The sequence below is a fragment of the Austrofundulus limnaeus genome, unplaced genomic scaffold, assembly GCF_001266775.1.
Source record: "Austrofundulus limnaeus strain Quisiro unplaced genomic scaffold, Austrofundulus_limnaeus-1.0 Scaffold9, whole genome shotgun sequence".
NCBI classification, from domain to species: Eukaryota; Metazoa; Chordata; class Actinopteri; order Cyprinodontiformes; family Rivulidae; genus Austrofundulus; species Austrofundulus limnaeus.
In genome coordinates, this window is record NW_013952411.1 from 2,257,835 (window position 1) to 2,275,225 (window position 17,391).

The window sequence follows — 17,391 nt, forward strand, 5'->3', positions numbered from 1 at the left end:
TATGCCACGAAGAATTGAGGCAGTTCTGAAGGCAAAAGGGGGTCCAACCCGTTACTGGCGCAGTGTACCTAATAAAGTGGCCGGTGAGTGTATATATATATATACACTCACACATATTTTTTGTGTTCTTTATCTGTGTAAGTTTCTGTCAATTACTGATGTATTGATAAAATCAGTATTGTGTCAAAGATAAGAACAGTGCTGTTTGGTTCATTACTGTTCCACACTGCTATAGCCCCTGCAACATTTGAAGAAAACACTTTTAAATGGGACAATAAGAGACCAGAAAAAAGTTATTTTAAAAGTCACATGCATCACAGCTGTTTTTATTTTCTGCTACATTGTTCCAGGATTGTTTAACCAGTTATGTTTTTCAACAACAAAATATTTCTTCGATGTACAGTAAGTTTCTGAATTTTAGGACCGAGTTTATTTGATGTTTTTGGTATTTTTAGTTGTGTCTGTGTATTTTTGTCTTTACATTTGCACAACAGCGAGCAGCTAACAGTGTAAGCACAGCGTTCTGCTCTTACCAGCAGCTATCAGGGGTGTTAGACTCTTGACAAGAAAAAGACATTCAAAAAAGTTGCACAGTGTAAGCTTCCATTGTTCATTGCAGAAAATATAAATTAACAGAAGAATCTGTATCTTTGTGTGCACTGTAGCAATTTGGTTTGATTCTTGGAAAATGAATAGTGTCTCCACTCAAAGTACACAAAATTCGATTATACAGTCTGAATCTTCTCAAATTAAGTGAAATAATCCRTTACTGCAGTAAAACAATTGTATGGAACCCTCAAAGGGACATGATTTTTTTTTCTTTAATAAAAAGGTAACAGATAATACTTTTTTACTTCCATCACAAAAGCCACTGTTGTGCCTGCTGGTTTATTAGCAAATTCTCATGCTCACCATTGTACAGGAGTTAGCCTACTTTAATGCTGCGTTCACACCAAACGTGATTTCAGCGTCAAAATCGCGTCCAATGCTTCAAGTTGGACGCTTGTGCATTTTGAGGTCAGATAMCAGTCAGAATTGCTCTTGAAGTTCTCGACACACRTCCAGCATGTCGAGAGCCTCCCTGCCCCCTCCCTCCTCTGCTGGTCTCTGTTTAATGTCTGATGAAATAAAAAAAAGCGGCCTTGTTTTATTTACTGAGATTAGGAATTTTTAAGAACACGTTTTAAATAAAGGGGTAAATGTTTTCCAGCTGACCACAGTCAAAAACAAGCACTTGTAGGAGATCGTTGWGTCAACCTCATGTATTTTGCTGGTGAGACCCTTGTGGGTTTGATATCATCTCACTTATTTTCACCAAGACAAAAGGCATCATGTCAGTCTGAGCAGCTGTGTTCATGTTACAGTCCCAGTAGCACATATGGCCTCTTTCCACAGGCACTTAAGAAACCAATGACATCATTGTTCCAAATCTGCAGCACTCATCCTCTCACCCACTATCTTGATCTTTTCTATAATGGAAAAGTGCCAACCAGTCTTCCCAAGTGTCTTTTTTCTTGGTTGAGATCTTTTCAGTGCTTTGTATTAAAACCACAAAGTCAACAGTTTTGCATTATATGAGAAAGAAACTAAATTTGATCATGCTGGTGTGTATACAGCAGGTAAAATACTGTAAGTATTGAACATACCATCATTTTTCTCAGTAAATATATCACTAGAGGTGCTAATGACATGAAATTTTCACCAGATGTCGGTAACAACCCAAGTGATCCATACATACAAAGAAATCAAACCATAAATGTCCAGAAATGAAGTTATTTGTAATAATGTGGAATGGCACAGGGAAAAAGTATTGAACACATGAAGAAAGGGAGGTGTAAAAAGGCATGGAAAGCCAAGACACCAGCTGAACTCTCTCAGTAATTAGAAAGCAAGCCTGCCCCTTGTCAGTGCAAGTTAATATCAGCTGGTTCAGTCCCAAATGATGGCCAGGTATCACACAAGAAACATCTGATGATGAGTAAAATTAAAGAGCTATCTCAAGACCTTCACAACCTTATTGTTGCAAAGCATAATGATGGCATCGGTTACAGAAGAATGTCTAAACTTCTGAAGGTTCCAGTGAGCACTGTTGGGGCCATAATTCAGAAGTGGAAAGAACATTATTTCACCATAAACCGACCACGACCAGGTGCTCCTCACAAGATTTCTGACAGAGGAGTGAAAAGAATTATCAGAAGAGTTGTCCAAGAGCCAAGGACCACTTGTGGAGAGCTTCAGAAAGACCTGGAATTAGCAGGTACGATTGTTTCAAAGAAAACAATAAGTAAYGCACTGAACCACCATGGCCTGTATGCACGCTCACCATGCAAGACTCCACTGCTGAAGAAACAGCATGTTGAAGCTCCTTTAAWGTTTGCTGCACAACATTTARACAAGCCTGTGTAATACTGGGAGAATATATTCTGGTCAGATGAGACCAAAATTGAACTGTTTGGATGCCAGAATACACATCATGTTTGGAGGTCAAATGGCACTGCACATCAGCCCAAAAACACCWTACCAACAGTGAAGTTTGGAGGTGGGAACTTCATGGTGTGGGGCTGTTTTTCAGCATATGGTCCTGGCAAACTTCAAATAATTGAAGGAAGGATGAATGGAAAAATGTACAGAGACATTCTTGATAAAAATCTGCTTCCATCTACCAGGATGATGAAGATGAAACGTGGCTGGACATTTCAGCAAGACAATGAGCCCAAACACAAAGCCAAGGAAACTCTCAGTTGGTTTCAGAGAAAGAAACTAAAGCTGCTGGAATGGCCCAGCCAATCACCTGACCTGAATCCAACAGAAAATCTATGGAAAGAATTAAATATCAGAGTTCATAGAAGAGGTCCACGAAACCTTCAAGATTTGAAGACTGTTTATGTGGAAGAATGGGCCAAAATCACACCTGAGCAATGCATGCCACTAGTTTCTCCATACAGGAGGCGTCTTGAAGCTGTCATTGACAACAAAGGCTTTTGTACAAAGTATTAGATAAATTTCAGTAAGTGTGTTCAATACTTTTTCCCTGTGCCATTCCACATTATTACAAATAACTTCATTTCTGGACATTTATGGTTTATTTCTTTGTATATATGGATCACTTGGGTTGTTACCAACAWCTGGTGAAAATTTCATGTCATTAGCRCCTCTAGTAATATATTTACTGAGAAAAATGGTGACATGTTCAAAATTATTTTACCCGCTGTAGTGAACCAACTCTGTGGCCTTATCTGTTTCAGACATGCAAGATCTACAGTAAATATTTTGTGCAGCTGCAAATGATACATTTTATGCACTTAGTAACCATAGGTCTGCAGCAGTAAACCATGACAACACAAGGATCTGACACTGCTTCAAAGAAAGCTAAAGCTGTAAAGTGTTGGATAATGATGAACATGAGGGGCAGATGTGCTAATCACAAATTCAGGGCAGGTGTGACAATAAATAAGGTATGCAATAACTAACAAGAGTCACTGATCTTAATAAATGAATACCTCAAACATGACGACACTTAGCAAAATATTTAGTCACAAATCTCGTAGAGTTATTTGTCATCACTGGAACAGAGCATTCCTTACGTTAATTAAAAAATAAATGTTTCATCAGTGATCAAAGGTAAATCATTGTAATAAGAATTTTTTCTTTGTCCTTTAATAAAACAAAAACAAAAAAAATGTCAGTTTAATAAAACCATCAGATCCTCCTGTAATGGTCGGTGGTCATGGTATTTCTATAATTTATTTTTTTAGGTACATTCCACTGCATCTCTGGTTGCTGTCTTCCTCTGATGAAGTTAGGGGGTCCTGATTGAATCTGCTATGGTCAAGGACAATGTGTCTGGTGGTAGCTTTGTTATGGGAGCTGTGGAGACTCTGTTATCGTTCTGGCTCCATTAATTCCTATTCATTTTAGTTGGGTGATAGCTAGCAGCGTCTACTTGTCTGTGCTTTCACAAATCAGTGTGCTATGTTTCCAGATAAAGATTGAAGCCTGTTGTGGGAGGCTTCCCTCGGCCCGTCTGTTCTCATGAGTGCAGTGGGAGCACAGTTGTGATCCAGATTCAGCTCTGCAAACTTATGGCWAATATGATGTGTGCAACCATTGTTGAAACATGGAACATACACATTTTGAAATGTTATTTTCTGATTATTAACAAGTACACTTTAAAGATATAAATTATTCAATTTTTTTGATTTTATCCTTGTGAAATTATAAATTAGACTACACAAAAGTGTAATATAATATAGAAGCCAAGTAGAAATACAGCAGTTTGTTTAGGTCATCAATTTTTATGATTTTTTTAGGCAGATGGGTAGATAAATAGATGGGTTGATAGATAGACAGATATTGTTTCATTCACCCACTCACGAACAGTCACAATGCTTTTAGTGATAAATTAAATAAATAAAATCCAGTATTTTGCTCAAGGACACTTGGAGACTGTGAGACTGAACCCCTCCCTTTTGACTGGGAGACAAACTTCCTTCACTGAAGCTGCACACTGGCAGAACAAAAAGTTGTAACAATTAAGAACAACACAATGTAGAAGATTAAAAAGTTTTTTTTGAACTGTATTTCCTAAAAGGCTGGAAATTTGTACATCAGTAAAAACAGAAAGAAGAGCAGAGATTAGGGCAGTATGACAGGATTTCACAAATTGATAGTTGTTTTCAGGTTGGCAACAGACAATACCAAATTTGCAGGATATTTATAGACTGTGTGCTTATATAAATTAAGTCAATAAAAGTTACATAATACAGTGCAAAAGTGCAATGTTAACACATGCATTACATATTCAGATCACACTGACACCAGGAAAAAGAAAATAAAGTGCATGTAACATTTCTAAAAATGTTTTATAAATATACTGTGTGCTGAAAAATGTGTCTGAGCATTTTTAAAAAGTGTCTGATATTCAAATCTTGTTGCTGCTTCTACAAAACAAGTGTCAACAATTCAATGAAAAAACACATTTGAAAAAAAATTTTTAAAAATAGGTAAACTACCTGAAGTTGCTGTAAGTTGAATGGCTTTAATGTTTTTCCAGTGTATTTTTTTTGTAAATATTTGAGTTATAACGCATAGTAGAAAATATTTCATGTACTGTTTGTTTTGTGAAMCGTATCTTGTCTGGAGACAAAGTCACCAAAACCATACTGATGCTTGTGAAATCTKGTGGAGCTTTTACATCATCACATTTTAACTTTTATTCAAACTCATTAAGGCTCTCCTGCAGTGTCGCCATGAGAAACACTTTTTATCTTGTTTGGTTTATTAGAACTTCCTTTTTATAAAAAAAAAAGGAAAAAGAAAAAGGAAAAGAGGTTTAACATTTTCAAGGAAAAAGGAGGAGTCTGTGTTGTGGGGAGGAAACACAATTTATTTTCTCACACATTCAATGGGAGGGAGTTCACGAGACAGGCTTTTCTATAGGATACAGTAAGATTAATATGTAGAGAGACACTTGTCTTTGATCAGTTYAACTATTTGACTTWGTTTTTATTACGCTAAAACTATAAACTGTACTTTAAACTTAACATTTTGATACTGTATGGATGGACGCTGAGCTCGTAGCTGAATACACATGTAAGGCAAAAGCATGAATTTCCATGCCAGAAGAGTTACCTTGCCTGCCATCACACCTCTCTGTCTGCAGAAGCGGGTAAGAGCCAATTGTGAGTTTCTCTGCAATAGAGTATGTATGTACTGTGATAATAGAGTAATTTGATTTTTTTTATTGTAAAAGTAAACAGCTGCTTTTTTGCTGTTAAATGAGGTGTATATCCATGTTCAGTCTTTTTTTAWCAGTAATACTTTTATTTTCAACTGATTTCACTATAGTGTTAGAATTTTGCTTCGTCTTACAGAGCATGGAGATAGATACTGTATATACAATATCTGCAGTGAGGAGTTTAAGTTTAAGAAAAGCAGGAAAATCCCACAAGATTGTTAAATAACTTACAATGTTGTCTTTTGTGAAGTRTATTACTTTATTTCTAGTGCTCAGAAACAGTGAAGCAAAACGAAATGTAAAACTCTAATCTACTAAGTCCAGCAATATGCTCCAGTTTCACTGGACAAATTACTTTGTTCACTTTCTTGTTATGGCCTGCAGCCTCACTTATTTTAACTTAAACCCTAACACTTCTTTAGGACTACAGCTTTCAATCTAATAACATTCTCAATACATACTTGTTATAAAACCATTGAAAATTTTCTGAAATAAGACATTAATTTATAAAATAGCCAAAAAATTTGTGCCTACTTTGCTTACTATTTTTGGTGTATATTAAGTACATTTACTTTGATAGAGTAAACAAGTAATTTCATATTGAGAATTTGTAATTTTATTTCATGTATTTTTTATTTTAAATTTTAATTTTATTTTGTCACATTCGAAACATAGATATGACACATTTATTTCTTTGCTTCCACTAAACTGAGTTGAGCAATTTACACATTTCCTTAAACAATTCTTTTTATGATGAGTTCTGGTCATATTTAATTTGTAACATGTAACTAAGTGTTAAATTGCTCGATTTACTGAACTCTGTTTAGTGGAACCAGTTTGGTTAAGTCAGTTCAACACTTCATTTCTTGTAGTGTGTGTAAAAAAAATTAATGCTTTATTTCATTCAACATTCAAATGATAATAGAAACAAACAAACAAATAATAATAGAAACAAACAAATAATACAACATCGTTGTGTCAAAAACACAATAACAACATAGGCAAATGAAAAGGAGCAGAAAGAAGAATAAAATCTTTTAACATCTGCCCCCAATAAAAAATATATGTATCTAAAAAAGTACAAATGAATGAATGAATGAATGAATGAATGAATGAATGAATGAATGAATGAATGAATGAATGAATGATACTTTATTGATCCCATGAAGGGAAGTAACCCAGAATTCAAAGTATTTTACTTTTATTTCCCCAATTATTGTGTGCAGTTTTATGACTTTCATTTATCACTGAAATAAAGTTTTACCAAAATTATTTTCTGTTAAGATATTTTAACTTTGTCTTGTTTTTTATCTTAAATACTTTATACACGCCTCTGTTATTTTAAATTTATAATTCAGACTTGTTAAAGTGGGGTTCTGTGGGGAAAAAAAAGAATCAACAATTGACATCTTACCTGTTGTAGATAGTGTATCTCTTTGAATAATTAAGAGTTTAACTCTGAATAGACTGATGAACTCACAACTAGTCTGAGCAGACCTAAACCCAAAGTGGATTGGTGTCATATTAAAAAAAAATCTTATATCAAAACCTTTAGAATGTTTGAACTTTTGTGCAAACCTTTACATTATTCTCACTTTTACAATAAACATCATGTTTCTTTGCTTGTGACCTGTCATAGTTTATGTGTATTTATAAATTTTAGCAACCATTAGGTTTATAAATTTGTATTTGCATGAACTGCTATAACATGGGAGCAGCAATCTATTTGATGTTTTGACCCTGCTTTGCTTGTTTATAAAATAATAAAYTTAATTTCTCTATAATGAAGCCATTCAAAAAGTCACATACAACAGGTAACATATAAAAAAAATCTGTTTAATGAAACACATCTTTTATCACTATTGTTTTATGACATTTGTTTGCTGTAATGTATTTCCTGCTGCACAGTTTTGTCTGTTACTTTCCAGTAACTATGAACAGGTGTTAGCAGTTAGCAGCTGGCTGGTATAGGAGTCTCACCTGGTCTGCCCCATAAAAAAAAGTAAGGGATCTAAAAACCGTCAGTTTTTTTTTTCCTTTTCTGTGTTTTGACAGCAGAGAACTGGGAGGACTTTTCTGCGAGTTTTCTTAGTCAAGGCTGGAGGCCAACTCCTCACCACTACCGCTCAAGTGAAAGAACCATGGTTGTGGGAGTGCACTTCAAGGTTCAACCTTAGGAGGCTAATTGGCAAAATGGCACACACTGTACTGCCCTTGAGATAAGAAAGTCTAATAGAGGAGGTTGTGTTCAATGAGACTATATTTAGTGTTGCGTCGTAAGGATCTGGGTATGCTCTGCCTTGTCAGACTGGCTTTACGGTACGTAACGTACTGCTGGTTTTCACTCTGTGCCTCACCCCTCACCTCTCTGAGATACTGTACTTCTTTTGATCAGCACATTCTGGCATCAAATGAACATGACTTTTGTTTATACTTTGTTCTGACAGACCTTGGTCATGAAGCACTGTGAGTGACTAGTTAACATCAGTTCAGCACATATTTCTGAGCAAGTAGCTCAGATGATGAAGCGGTCATCTGCCAGTGGAAAGCCTGCTAGTTAAGTCCCCAACCATGAGCGTTTAGATATTTTTAACATACTTTAAACCAGGGATTCTTAACCTTTTTGACCTCGGGGCCCAATTTATTGAACATAAAGTGGCACGAGGCCCAGTCAGACATTACCAATGTATGGATCAAAATGATAATTATTCTAAATCTTGGTTTAATTTTTATTGTATTTACATTATAACTAAAATAAATACACTTACATTTTAAAAGTAAAACTTTTATCAAATAATCAAAAGACAAGATTATGACAATTTTTTATATTGTAACCTGCCCATAACAATTATTTGAACAATTACAAAGGTCAGTCAACAGACCACTCAGGGTTATCGACACAAAAATATATATTTTTTAACATAGATAACAAAAATAGAAAATTCAATAAATAAAATTGTGGGCATAAGATAAATAAATTAAAAATGATTAAATGTTTGAAATACAAAAAACTGTAAAACTGATTTTGATAAAGTACAAGTGAAAATAAAGCCCTTTTAAACTTTTGCGTGGTAGAAACAGAAGCTGCTGCTCATATTAGTGACAAACAACAGTAACTACAGCTTTTTGACAAGTTTAAAGTTTCTTTAAAATACATTAAAATATTTAAAATTGAACTACAAAAATAATTTGATAAAGTGCAAATTAAAATATAGTTGTAACTATATTTGATAATGTTTTGAACTTTTAAAATACTGCATGATAAAAACAGAAGCTGTACTTCATATTAGTGACAAACTTTGGCCTTTTGTGATGGGTTACCTTCATTTTTGCTTCTACTTTTCATTTAAAATAAGTTTCCATTTTCTGCAGGTATCTAAGTTTCTTCTTCTACATATTAAAAAGGTTGTTAAACATATGAGTGTCGCACTACTGTTCCTAGTGATGAGAAAGTATATTGCACCTTATTCAAAATCAATGGGGTCCCACTGCCCTCTGCGGCCCAAAGTTAAAAACTGTTGTTCTTTTGAGGCCCACAACTGGGCCACGGCCCATAGGTTAAGAATATCTGCTTTAAACATTYGGATATAAGAAAAATAAAAAAGTCACTTGAAAACAGAGAAAAAAAACACTAAACACCTGATAAACTATAATCACTCTTCTTCTTTTTTAAGGCACAGAGTTTAAATACAAAGTCTGTTTACCAGAATGCTGGAAAAGATTTTTGCTTTTTTTTTCTTGCAGAAACCTTTTTGCAAGTAATTCTCACATACTTTCACAATTTCTGTGTGGAACCTAAACACGTATTGTGAAACTRTTGCTTATATTTAACCTTAAAGACATATCTTTCAACAGAGTTAGATTGAGTTTTACTTTGATAAAAAATATGATCACTTCTTTTGATAAAGGCTGAGAAACTCAAGTATGGGCTTCTGACTAGTAAAACCTTTATACAGCCCCATATGTTTACTAAAAGATAGATAAATACTCAAAATTAAAATTCTAACGATACATTTTTGAGCCTTTGTGCACACTGGAGCTATGATACAGATACAGATGCTAGTGCTGTTGATTAAATAAACTGTCAGTAACAACACAATCTATTGTTTTTACAATTTGACTTCACTTAGTTTTGTTGCACAAAATGAAACAACACTAGAACCATCCATTTCCCATGAAAAACGATGACCAGTGTCTCATAGTTTAAGGCAGAATGCAGCCAGATGTGTATTATCAAATATACTTTGTGCTGCAGCTCAATAATAGTACTTTATCAGATATTTGAGTGCAGTTACAAATACAGCCATGTGCTTATTTGAATCAATGTTGCTGCTAATGAATGCAGCTCAGTGCGGACTGATAAAGGCATTGTTGGCTCACACAACAGCTTATCACACCTGGCTCCACATTGGAAAGTTTACCAATAAACAAACAATATGCACTCGTTATTTTTTATCCTTTGGAGTGAAACCATATGAGTTTGTTTGCTGAAGCCCAATAAACTGCAGTCGATGCTGTAAACAGATGTGCCGTTTTGTAGGTGTGTATTTCAGTCAACTGCTCTTGAAATCTGCCAATTATTATACTTGTTTTTACCACCAAAAAATGGCTTTAATTCAGTCAGTTTACAGATATTGAGCTAAACTTTGATGAAATAAGTCACCCACGACACAGCACGAACAGATTTAGTGAGATCTCACAAATTTGAATAAAGTTGTGCAAAGAATTTACAAGGTTTGACCAAAACACCTATATTGTTATTCCATCTCATCAAAACTTGGTCATTGTTTAATAATCTGGCCTAAAATGTCAGCAGACATCATGCATTGTTTCAGCTTGTTTACATTTTTGAAAAATGTTCATCCCAGAAGCTGAAGCTGCAGCGCTGCTACATTCATTAGTTTGACTACTTTGAAGTCCAGAAATGTTTGTCTCCTACAAGACTTCATTTGGGCTGATTAATCTCTTAGGCATCTACATGAAGAAGTGATGTCATCGCCTGAAGCGTCCATTTCTTAATGACCCCTCAGGGGTGAAACTCCTGGTGAAAAGCTCAGGTTTCTTTTCCCTCCACAAAAGTCAGACTCTTCCAGGCCAGCCTGAAGGAGTCTGACTCCCATAATAATAAAAAAAAACTTTAAAATTAAATGAACCTCCCCTCCTACTATAGCAGACTCTGACAACTTTAGATTGAGTTGCTGCAGCAAACATTACATTTAACCGGCACATTCATAATTGCTTTCTGTGCAATCCCAGGGCTTTTTATTTTATTTTAAAACAAAACAAATCTGCCCGCCATAGGTGTGAATGAATGTGAACAGAAGGGGGTTGGAACCATGTGAAGCTTTTTGTCCACCTCTGCTATTTAATGAGCTGAGTGATTTCTGGCTTTTTGACCCTCAGCGGTGGGGAAAACAGGCAGGTGATTCGGTAGGGTGCCCTAAAGATGCAGATGTCTGAAGTCAGGAGAGGTTTTTTTTTTTTCTGTGTGTGGCACTAATAAGCAGCTTTGTCACACAGCTCCTTTTACCTTTATTGTGTGTGTGTGTGTGTGTATGGAGAGGTTTTTTTTTTTTCTGTGTGTGGCACTAATAAGCAGCTTTGTCACACAGCTCCTTTTACCTTTATTGTTTCACAGAGGAACACAGGAGTCGAGGAGATTCAGTGATTTTCAGCAGGGGCCTGCTGTGCTGATTCATATGTTTGTATTCTTACATAAAGGTTGCCCTTGCATCATCGTGACTCCAAACAATTCCCTCTTTTGGGTTGATATATTTAGTAAAAGTCTGGTATTTAACTGTGCGAGTTATATTTTTGAATATTCTTTGCATATTTAACTCTAAGTTACAGACTTCTTAATGTGTTTGATGATAATCTGATACACTTGCATTCAGTGTCGWGCCTTAAGGAATGGTTTAAAATGTGACGAAATGTTTCTGTTGCAGGTGATTAAAGTTTATGATGAAAATAATATCAGCAAAGCTGTCGAGGTTCCCACTGACGTCACTGCCCGAGACATCTGCCAGCTGTTTGTCTTAAAGAATCACTGCATTGATGACCACAGCTGGACTCTTATTGAACACCTCACACATCTGGGCATAGGTATGATGTGGTTTAAAATAAAATTAAACCTGCAGGTGGGATTTTTCTCAAATTATTAAACTATATGTTTTCTTCCACTGTTGTTTCATTGTATAGTTAATGCAAATAAAAAAGAATAAATGAAAAGAATAACAATTTTTTTAAATATTTTTATGCACTTTTATACTTTTAGAAACAACTCAAGGGTTTTGTGTTTTCTGACCTGGAGTAGCGTAACAAACATTCATTTACATGAGGTGTCAAACAAAGTTCTGCTCCAGCTGCTTTAAAACTCAAGTTAGCGATTTCCTTTTTTAAAACGCCACAAGTGCTGTACATTTTGATCACTATTATAGTAATATATAAAACAAGCAGCTTCATTCAATAAACAAGGTGGCCACTGGGCATGTATGTAAGGTTCCTAATTGTGTTCATAGATTATTTCACATATGTGGTAGAATTTAAAATATGGGCTTTCTACCTTTTCTGAACCATTGACTAGAACATTTGTTTATAGTCACTTTGCCCTAATATTACTAAAAAATGTTTCATTTGGCTGTCTGTGCATGTGTAACCTTTATAAAAAGTAAAAATAAAAAAAGAATAAATGAAATCCTGGAAATAATTTTTGCAAACTGTTGGGCTACAGAGGCTTAAAAAAACAATAAGAGAAAAAAACAAGGTTAATGATTCAACTTACAATTTACTTAATTACATTTTATCTATAAAACACTGCAGTTGCTAATGAGGTCACTTACATAAACATGTGTTTTTGAGTTTATTTTGATATTACATCTGATATTAGTTATAGGTGCAGTTTGAGTTTCTCCTGGTTTATTTTTCCCTCCTTGTTTCCCTCAGAGAGAACCATTGAAGATCATGAGTATGTCATGGAGGTGCTATCAGGGGGAGGGATGGACACAGACAGTCGGCTCTGTTTTAGGAAGAATTATGCTAAATATGAATTCTTCAAGAAACCTCTGGTGAGTTTTGAAAGAAGATTTTACAGGATACAATCACATTCCCAGATGTAAAAAAAAAAAGGTTTAAAATGTTAAAGTCAGATGTTGCTTTCAAACTCATAGGCATTTTTCCCAGATCACATGGTTTCTATATCCACTGAAACTAATGGAGCGCTGGTTCACTCTGAGCTTATTGAGGTGAGCTTTTTTTTCTGTTGACTGTACACTTTTAAATATTTTCAGCACCAATGATTTTCTTAAAAAATGTACTGAAAACACATACTTGTGGACACTTTTTTTTTCTCGACCCAACGCAGACTTTTCTCAAATCCAGCACTTGTCCAGAGATCCATGGGTTTCTGCACGCCAAAGAACAAAGCAAGAAGTCCTGGAGGAAGTTCTACTTTGTTTTGCGGAGGTCGGGGCTTTATTTCTCCAGTAAGGGGACTTCCAAGGTTTGTGCTTAAAATAAGTCCTCCACAGAATACTTAGCAAATAAAAAAAAGAAAAAAGATCCATATTTTCTTTTCTCTCACTTATGTCTGTTTCTTGCAGTAAATGATTTAAATGTACTGTGCTTAGAATGAAAGCAGCATCTCTTAAGTAACAAAAAACAATTGTAGAACCACTACATTATGTTTTTGCATACATAAAGAGCAAAGGAACAGTTGGATTTTCCTATAGCAGCAAGGTGAGAACCTCAGCCACTGCTGAACTATAACCACGGCAGCACAACCCTTTTTCATCTGCTTTCATTTCCTACAACAGTAGACCTTTTGTTGTCAAGCGGTCGGTAGGTTTAGTGCTACGCCCGCTTTTAGTTCAGCATGTTTACTATTCATTTGGTGTCTTAGTCAAACACATTGCTGTTCAGTCAGCGCAGACATTAATGGCTGAAGCATTACTTTAAATAAGGAAGTGGAACCATGTGTCACATGAACGCTGAACAATGGGAGTCTTTGACTTTTTTTCTTAGAATGTTTTATCAGCACAATGTATCTATTGTCAGTGTGTCTGAATCTGTACTTATCTTCTTTTCATTAAATGTTTAAACTAAAACCAGAATGACTGATAATATGCATTCAATTTTAAAAAGCACAATTCAAATTCAAATAGGCTGGCCTCAACCTCTGCTGCTGTAAGTGAGCTGATATATTTTACTATCCAGGTAATAACTTTTTCTGATTTTAATACAAATTCACACAGTGTTAAATATGTGCTACCACTACCTCCCTTATCATTTCCAGCCCAAAAATAGCTCTTATCAGCTTTTGAAATAAAATTATATTTAATTTTGTTCTCTATTTAATCTTTTTTTTCTTTCACCAAGAAGTAAGTCACACAAGGAGACAAAAGTTGAAGTGGATCTTTTGAATTTGGGTTTTGTGAAAACACGTTTAACAAATAATAAACTTGTTGTAATAATATAATTTAATATAATATCTTTGAACAAACTCCATTTTGTAGAAAAAGAGTTTAATTCTGACTGGATTGATGAGCCAATGGCTAGTCTTAAACTAACCCAGACCGAGGTGGATCATTGCCTTCTTGAATCAGTCATTCTCAAAGATTTCATGATGATTCATTTGTAATTTTTAAACCTTTTTGCAGCCATATATATCAGTGCAATCATGAGGCACTTCCTGTAAGAATAGCATAATGTTATTTTCAATAATAATGGTATGATGCAAAATTTTAAAGAATTTAAATATTTTAAATAATAGTATTTTTCTGAAATGCTATGACATTTCTGAAACTGAAGTTCTTTTAAGATGACAGTAATCCCTTTGGTCTTTGATCCATCTGGAACTAACAATCTGGTCAGAGTTAAACTCTTTTTCTCCAATCTGAAGCCCTTCAAAGAGCTATATCTACAACCCCAACCCCACTTCAAAAGATCCAAACTATTTCTTTGAAGCCTGGCAGGCATGGACGCTGACCCAACATGAGGTTTTCACAATACGTTTGTGCACCACTTCTTTAGGTTAACACAGTATTTAGTTTTCACTTTATACACTAAATTTGCAGCTAAACTTCACAACTCTTCTGCCACTTTTGGTTTATCCCAACCTCTTTTTTGTTACACAGGAACCAAGGCATCTCCAATTCTTTGCCGATTTCAGCGACAGTGATGTCTACACAGTTTTATCAGCTAAAAAACTACACGGCGCACCCACAGAGTTTGCCTTCGGTGTTAAGGTAAATTCACACTGTTGACAGGGGATTGCTATCATAAAAAAACTACACAAACTTTGCAAATGAAGCAGAGCTAGGATTCATGTCCGTATATTGAAGTCTGTGTCTGCTTGTAACCCCTCACCCCAGTCTACAAAGTGCAGCTCAGCTCGTGACTTGAAGCTGCTGTGTGCAGATGATGAGCAGACCAAGACCTGCTGGATTACAGCCATGCGCTTGTTAAAGGTTGGCTCGCCGACGAATAACTCTGAGTGATATCTAAGAGGAGGAATGCTGAGTCAGTGCTAGAATCAGATTTAGCTTTGGAAAGAGGTCAAGGGAAACTATTGAGTGATGCTGGATTAGCATTCCCACACTTGACAGAAGCAGCATGTGTTCATTGTCTGGATGGTATATATATATATATATATATATATATATATATATATATATATATATATATATATATACATACATACATATATATATACATACATATATACTTACATATATATACATACATATATACTATCAAACATGTTAGAAGCTTAAGTTTAAATGTATAATATTGACCTTCTGATGTTTCAGTTTGGGATGCAACTTTTCCAAAATTTCATTCAGCCACACCAGAAGCAAAAAGCCTCACCAATGGTAAGCTGCAAGCATCTCAAAATTGCCTATACATGTATGTGGAAACCTGAGGCCATGCATAACTTTTATCTACATCTTTTGGTAGTGATTACACAATGACACTGCAAATATTTTCCATCTAACCAAGTCTTTTATATTTGTATCCAGCAAAAAATGTATTTTGATCGTATTTCGAGACTGTGAAACCACAAGCAGAATGTGTTTGATTATTAATCTTGTTCKCCTGGACATTTTCCTTTTTTTAAAGAAATCTTACCATCTTCATCAATCTTATTGAGACATTTTACAAGATTCAGATTTAAATTAAGTGAAATAGCCCATCAATGGAATAAAACAATTGCACTTGGTTAGACTTCTTGAAATAAGGAAAATTTCCAGTCTAACATGATTAAAAATCTAACACATTCTGCACATGCTTTAAACCTCAGGTGCATTATGAAATACAATATATATAACATAATATATCATGTCTGTCTAAATTCAATCATGTCTGTATTAATTTGCTAATTGAGAATAAACTTTGACGTTTTAGGATCATACGAATTAGTGGTTGTGAAGATATTAGTGACACATTTCTACTTATTTTGCTGACTGCACTGGAAAAAGTAGCTATCTAAAAAATTTAAAAAAATTAAATTCTAGTCTGAATCTTTTAAATTTAAGTGAAATAATCTACAAGTGCAGCAACAACATTAATAATCTAACACATTCTGCTCTTGCTTAGTATATCAGTCTAAAATCAAGATCAAAAAAACTTTTTGGCAGGATATGAGTGTAAGACGAGGCTGGAGGGACCGTCTTTTGTAGTGACAAAAAAATGTTGCAAGGCAAAAAAATATTGGCATTGCAATCCCATGAACGTATTTAAGCTAGTACTTTGTCTACCTTTTTTTTTTAGCTATTACTAAAAGTGGGTGTGTGGAAGAACTTATTTATCGTTCATCTGACTTGAATGTTTCTTCCTTATTTTATGGATACATTCAAACATATTTAGCAATATTATTAACAACAAAAACTTATTTTGATTTTATCATTGTGCTGTAAAAAAAAAGCTACAAAACAAATGTCCACTGTGTTTCTCCACCACGTGCTTCACCTCCTGTGTGGTTCAGACAGTCGCTCGTCTCCCTCACGCTTCACGCTGTGAGAGCATCTTCAGCAGAAAATCTCCTGCTGTGAAGTACACGTGTGAACAACCACTGCAGGAAAGGTTCAGACCAAATTGTCAGCATATTTTCCCAAATAACTCCAGCATTCATGTGTGAAAAGTGCTTGCAGACTTTAGGATTTATTTTTAAAATGTTACCTTTTTAAATCAACAATCCTTGCACTCATATGTATTTTTTTCTGTTGCAAAGTCACTAACAGTCACTTTTAAGTACAATAACTACAAAACACACCTTTCTACTTTAAAACAGGATAGAAGTAACACAATTCTGTAAGACAAAGAAGGCATCTTTAATGTGCTATTGTAGGTTGTGTGTCCCAGAATAATTTCAGACTCTCCTGAGAAGGCAAACAAAATCTATTTATGGTTATGAACATGCTCGTGAACGTGCAGCTTTCTAAAAATACGCAGTGATCAGTTGCTCTCACATTTGACAGCTCATCTCCTCTTCTCTGCTTTTGTGGGGTCATATGAGCCCAACAGGCTTGCCAAGAGGATTTGCTAGAAAGCTAGGAAGATGTGTGAACCAAGCAGATGCAAAGCTGCAATGCTGATTTTTTTTGTGTGTGGTTCTCAGGTTTAGCTGAGAAGAATACAGTTTCACACTAATATATATA

At 35.0% G+C, this 17,391-nt stretch overlaps 1 protein-coding gene across 1 annotated transcript in view; it reads left to right on the forward strand.

Moving 5' to 3' along the window:
• The window catches only part of grb14 (growth factor receptor-bound protein 14), a 25,056-nt gene that overhangs the window by 2,471 nt on the left and 5,194 nt on the right, over positions 1 to 17,391 (forward strand). Inside the window, exons 3-9 of the mRNA XM_014001498.1 lie at positions 11,683 to 11,839; positions 12,680 to 12,801; positions 12,904 to 12,978; positions 13,098 to 13,235; positions 14,869 to 14,979; positions 15,106 to 15,201; positions 15,544 to 15,606. Of these exons, the coding sequence (XP_013856952.1) occupies positions 11,683 to 11,839; positions 12,680 to 12,801; positions 12,904 to 12,978; positions 13,098 to 13,235; positions 14,869 to 14,979; positions 15,106 to 15,201; positions 15,544 to 15,606 (762 nt within the window). The remainder of the gene's footprint in view (positions 1 to 11,682; positions 11,840 to 12,679; positions 12,802 to 12,903; positions 12,979 to 13,097; positions 13,236 to 14,868; positions 14,980 to 15,105; positions 15,202 to 15,543; positions 15,607 to 17,391) is intronic.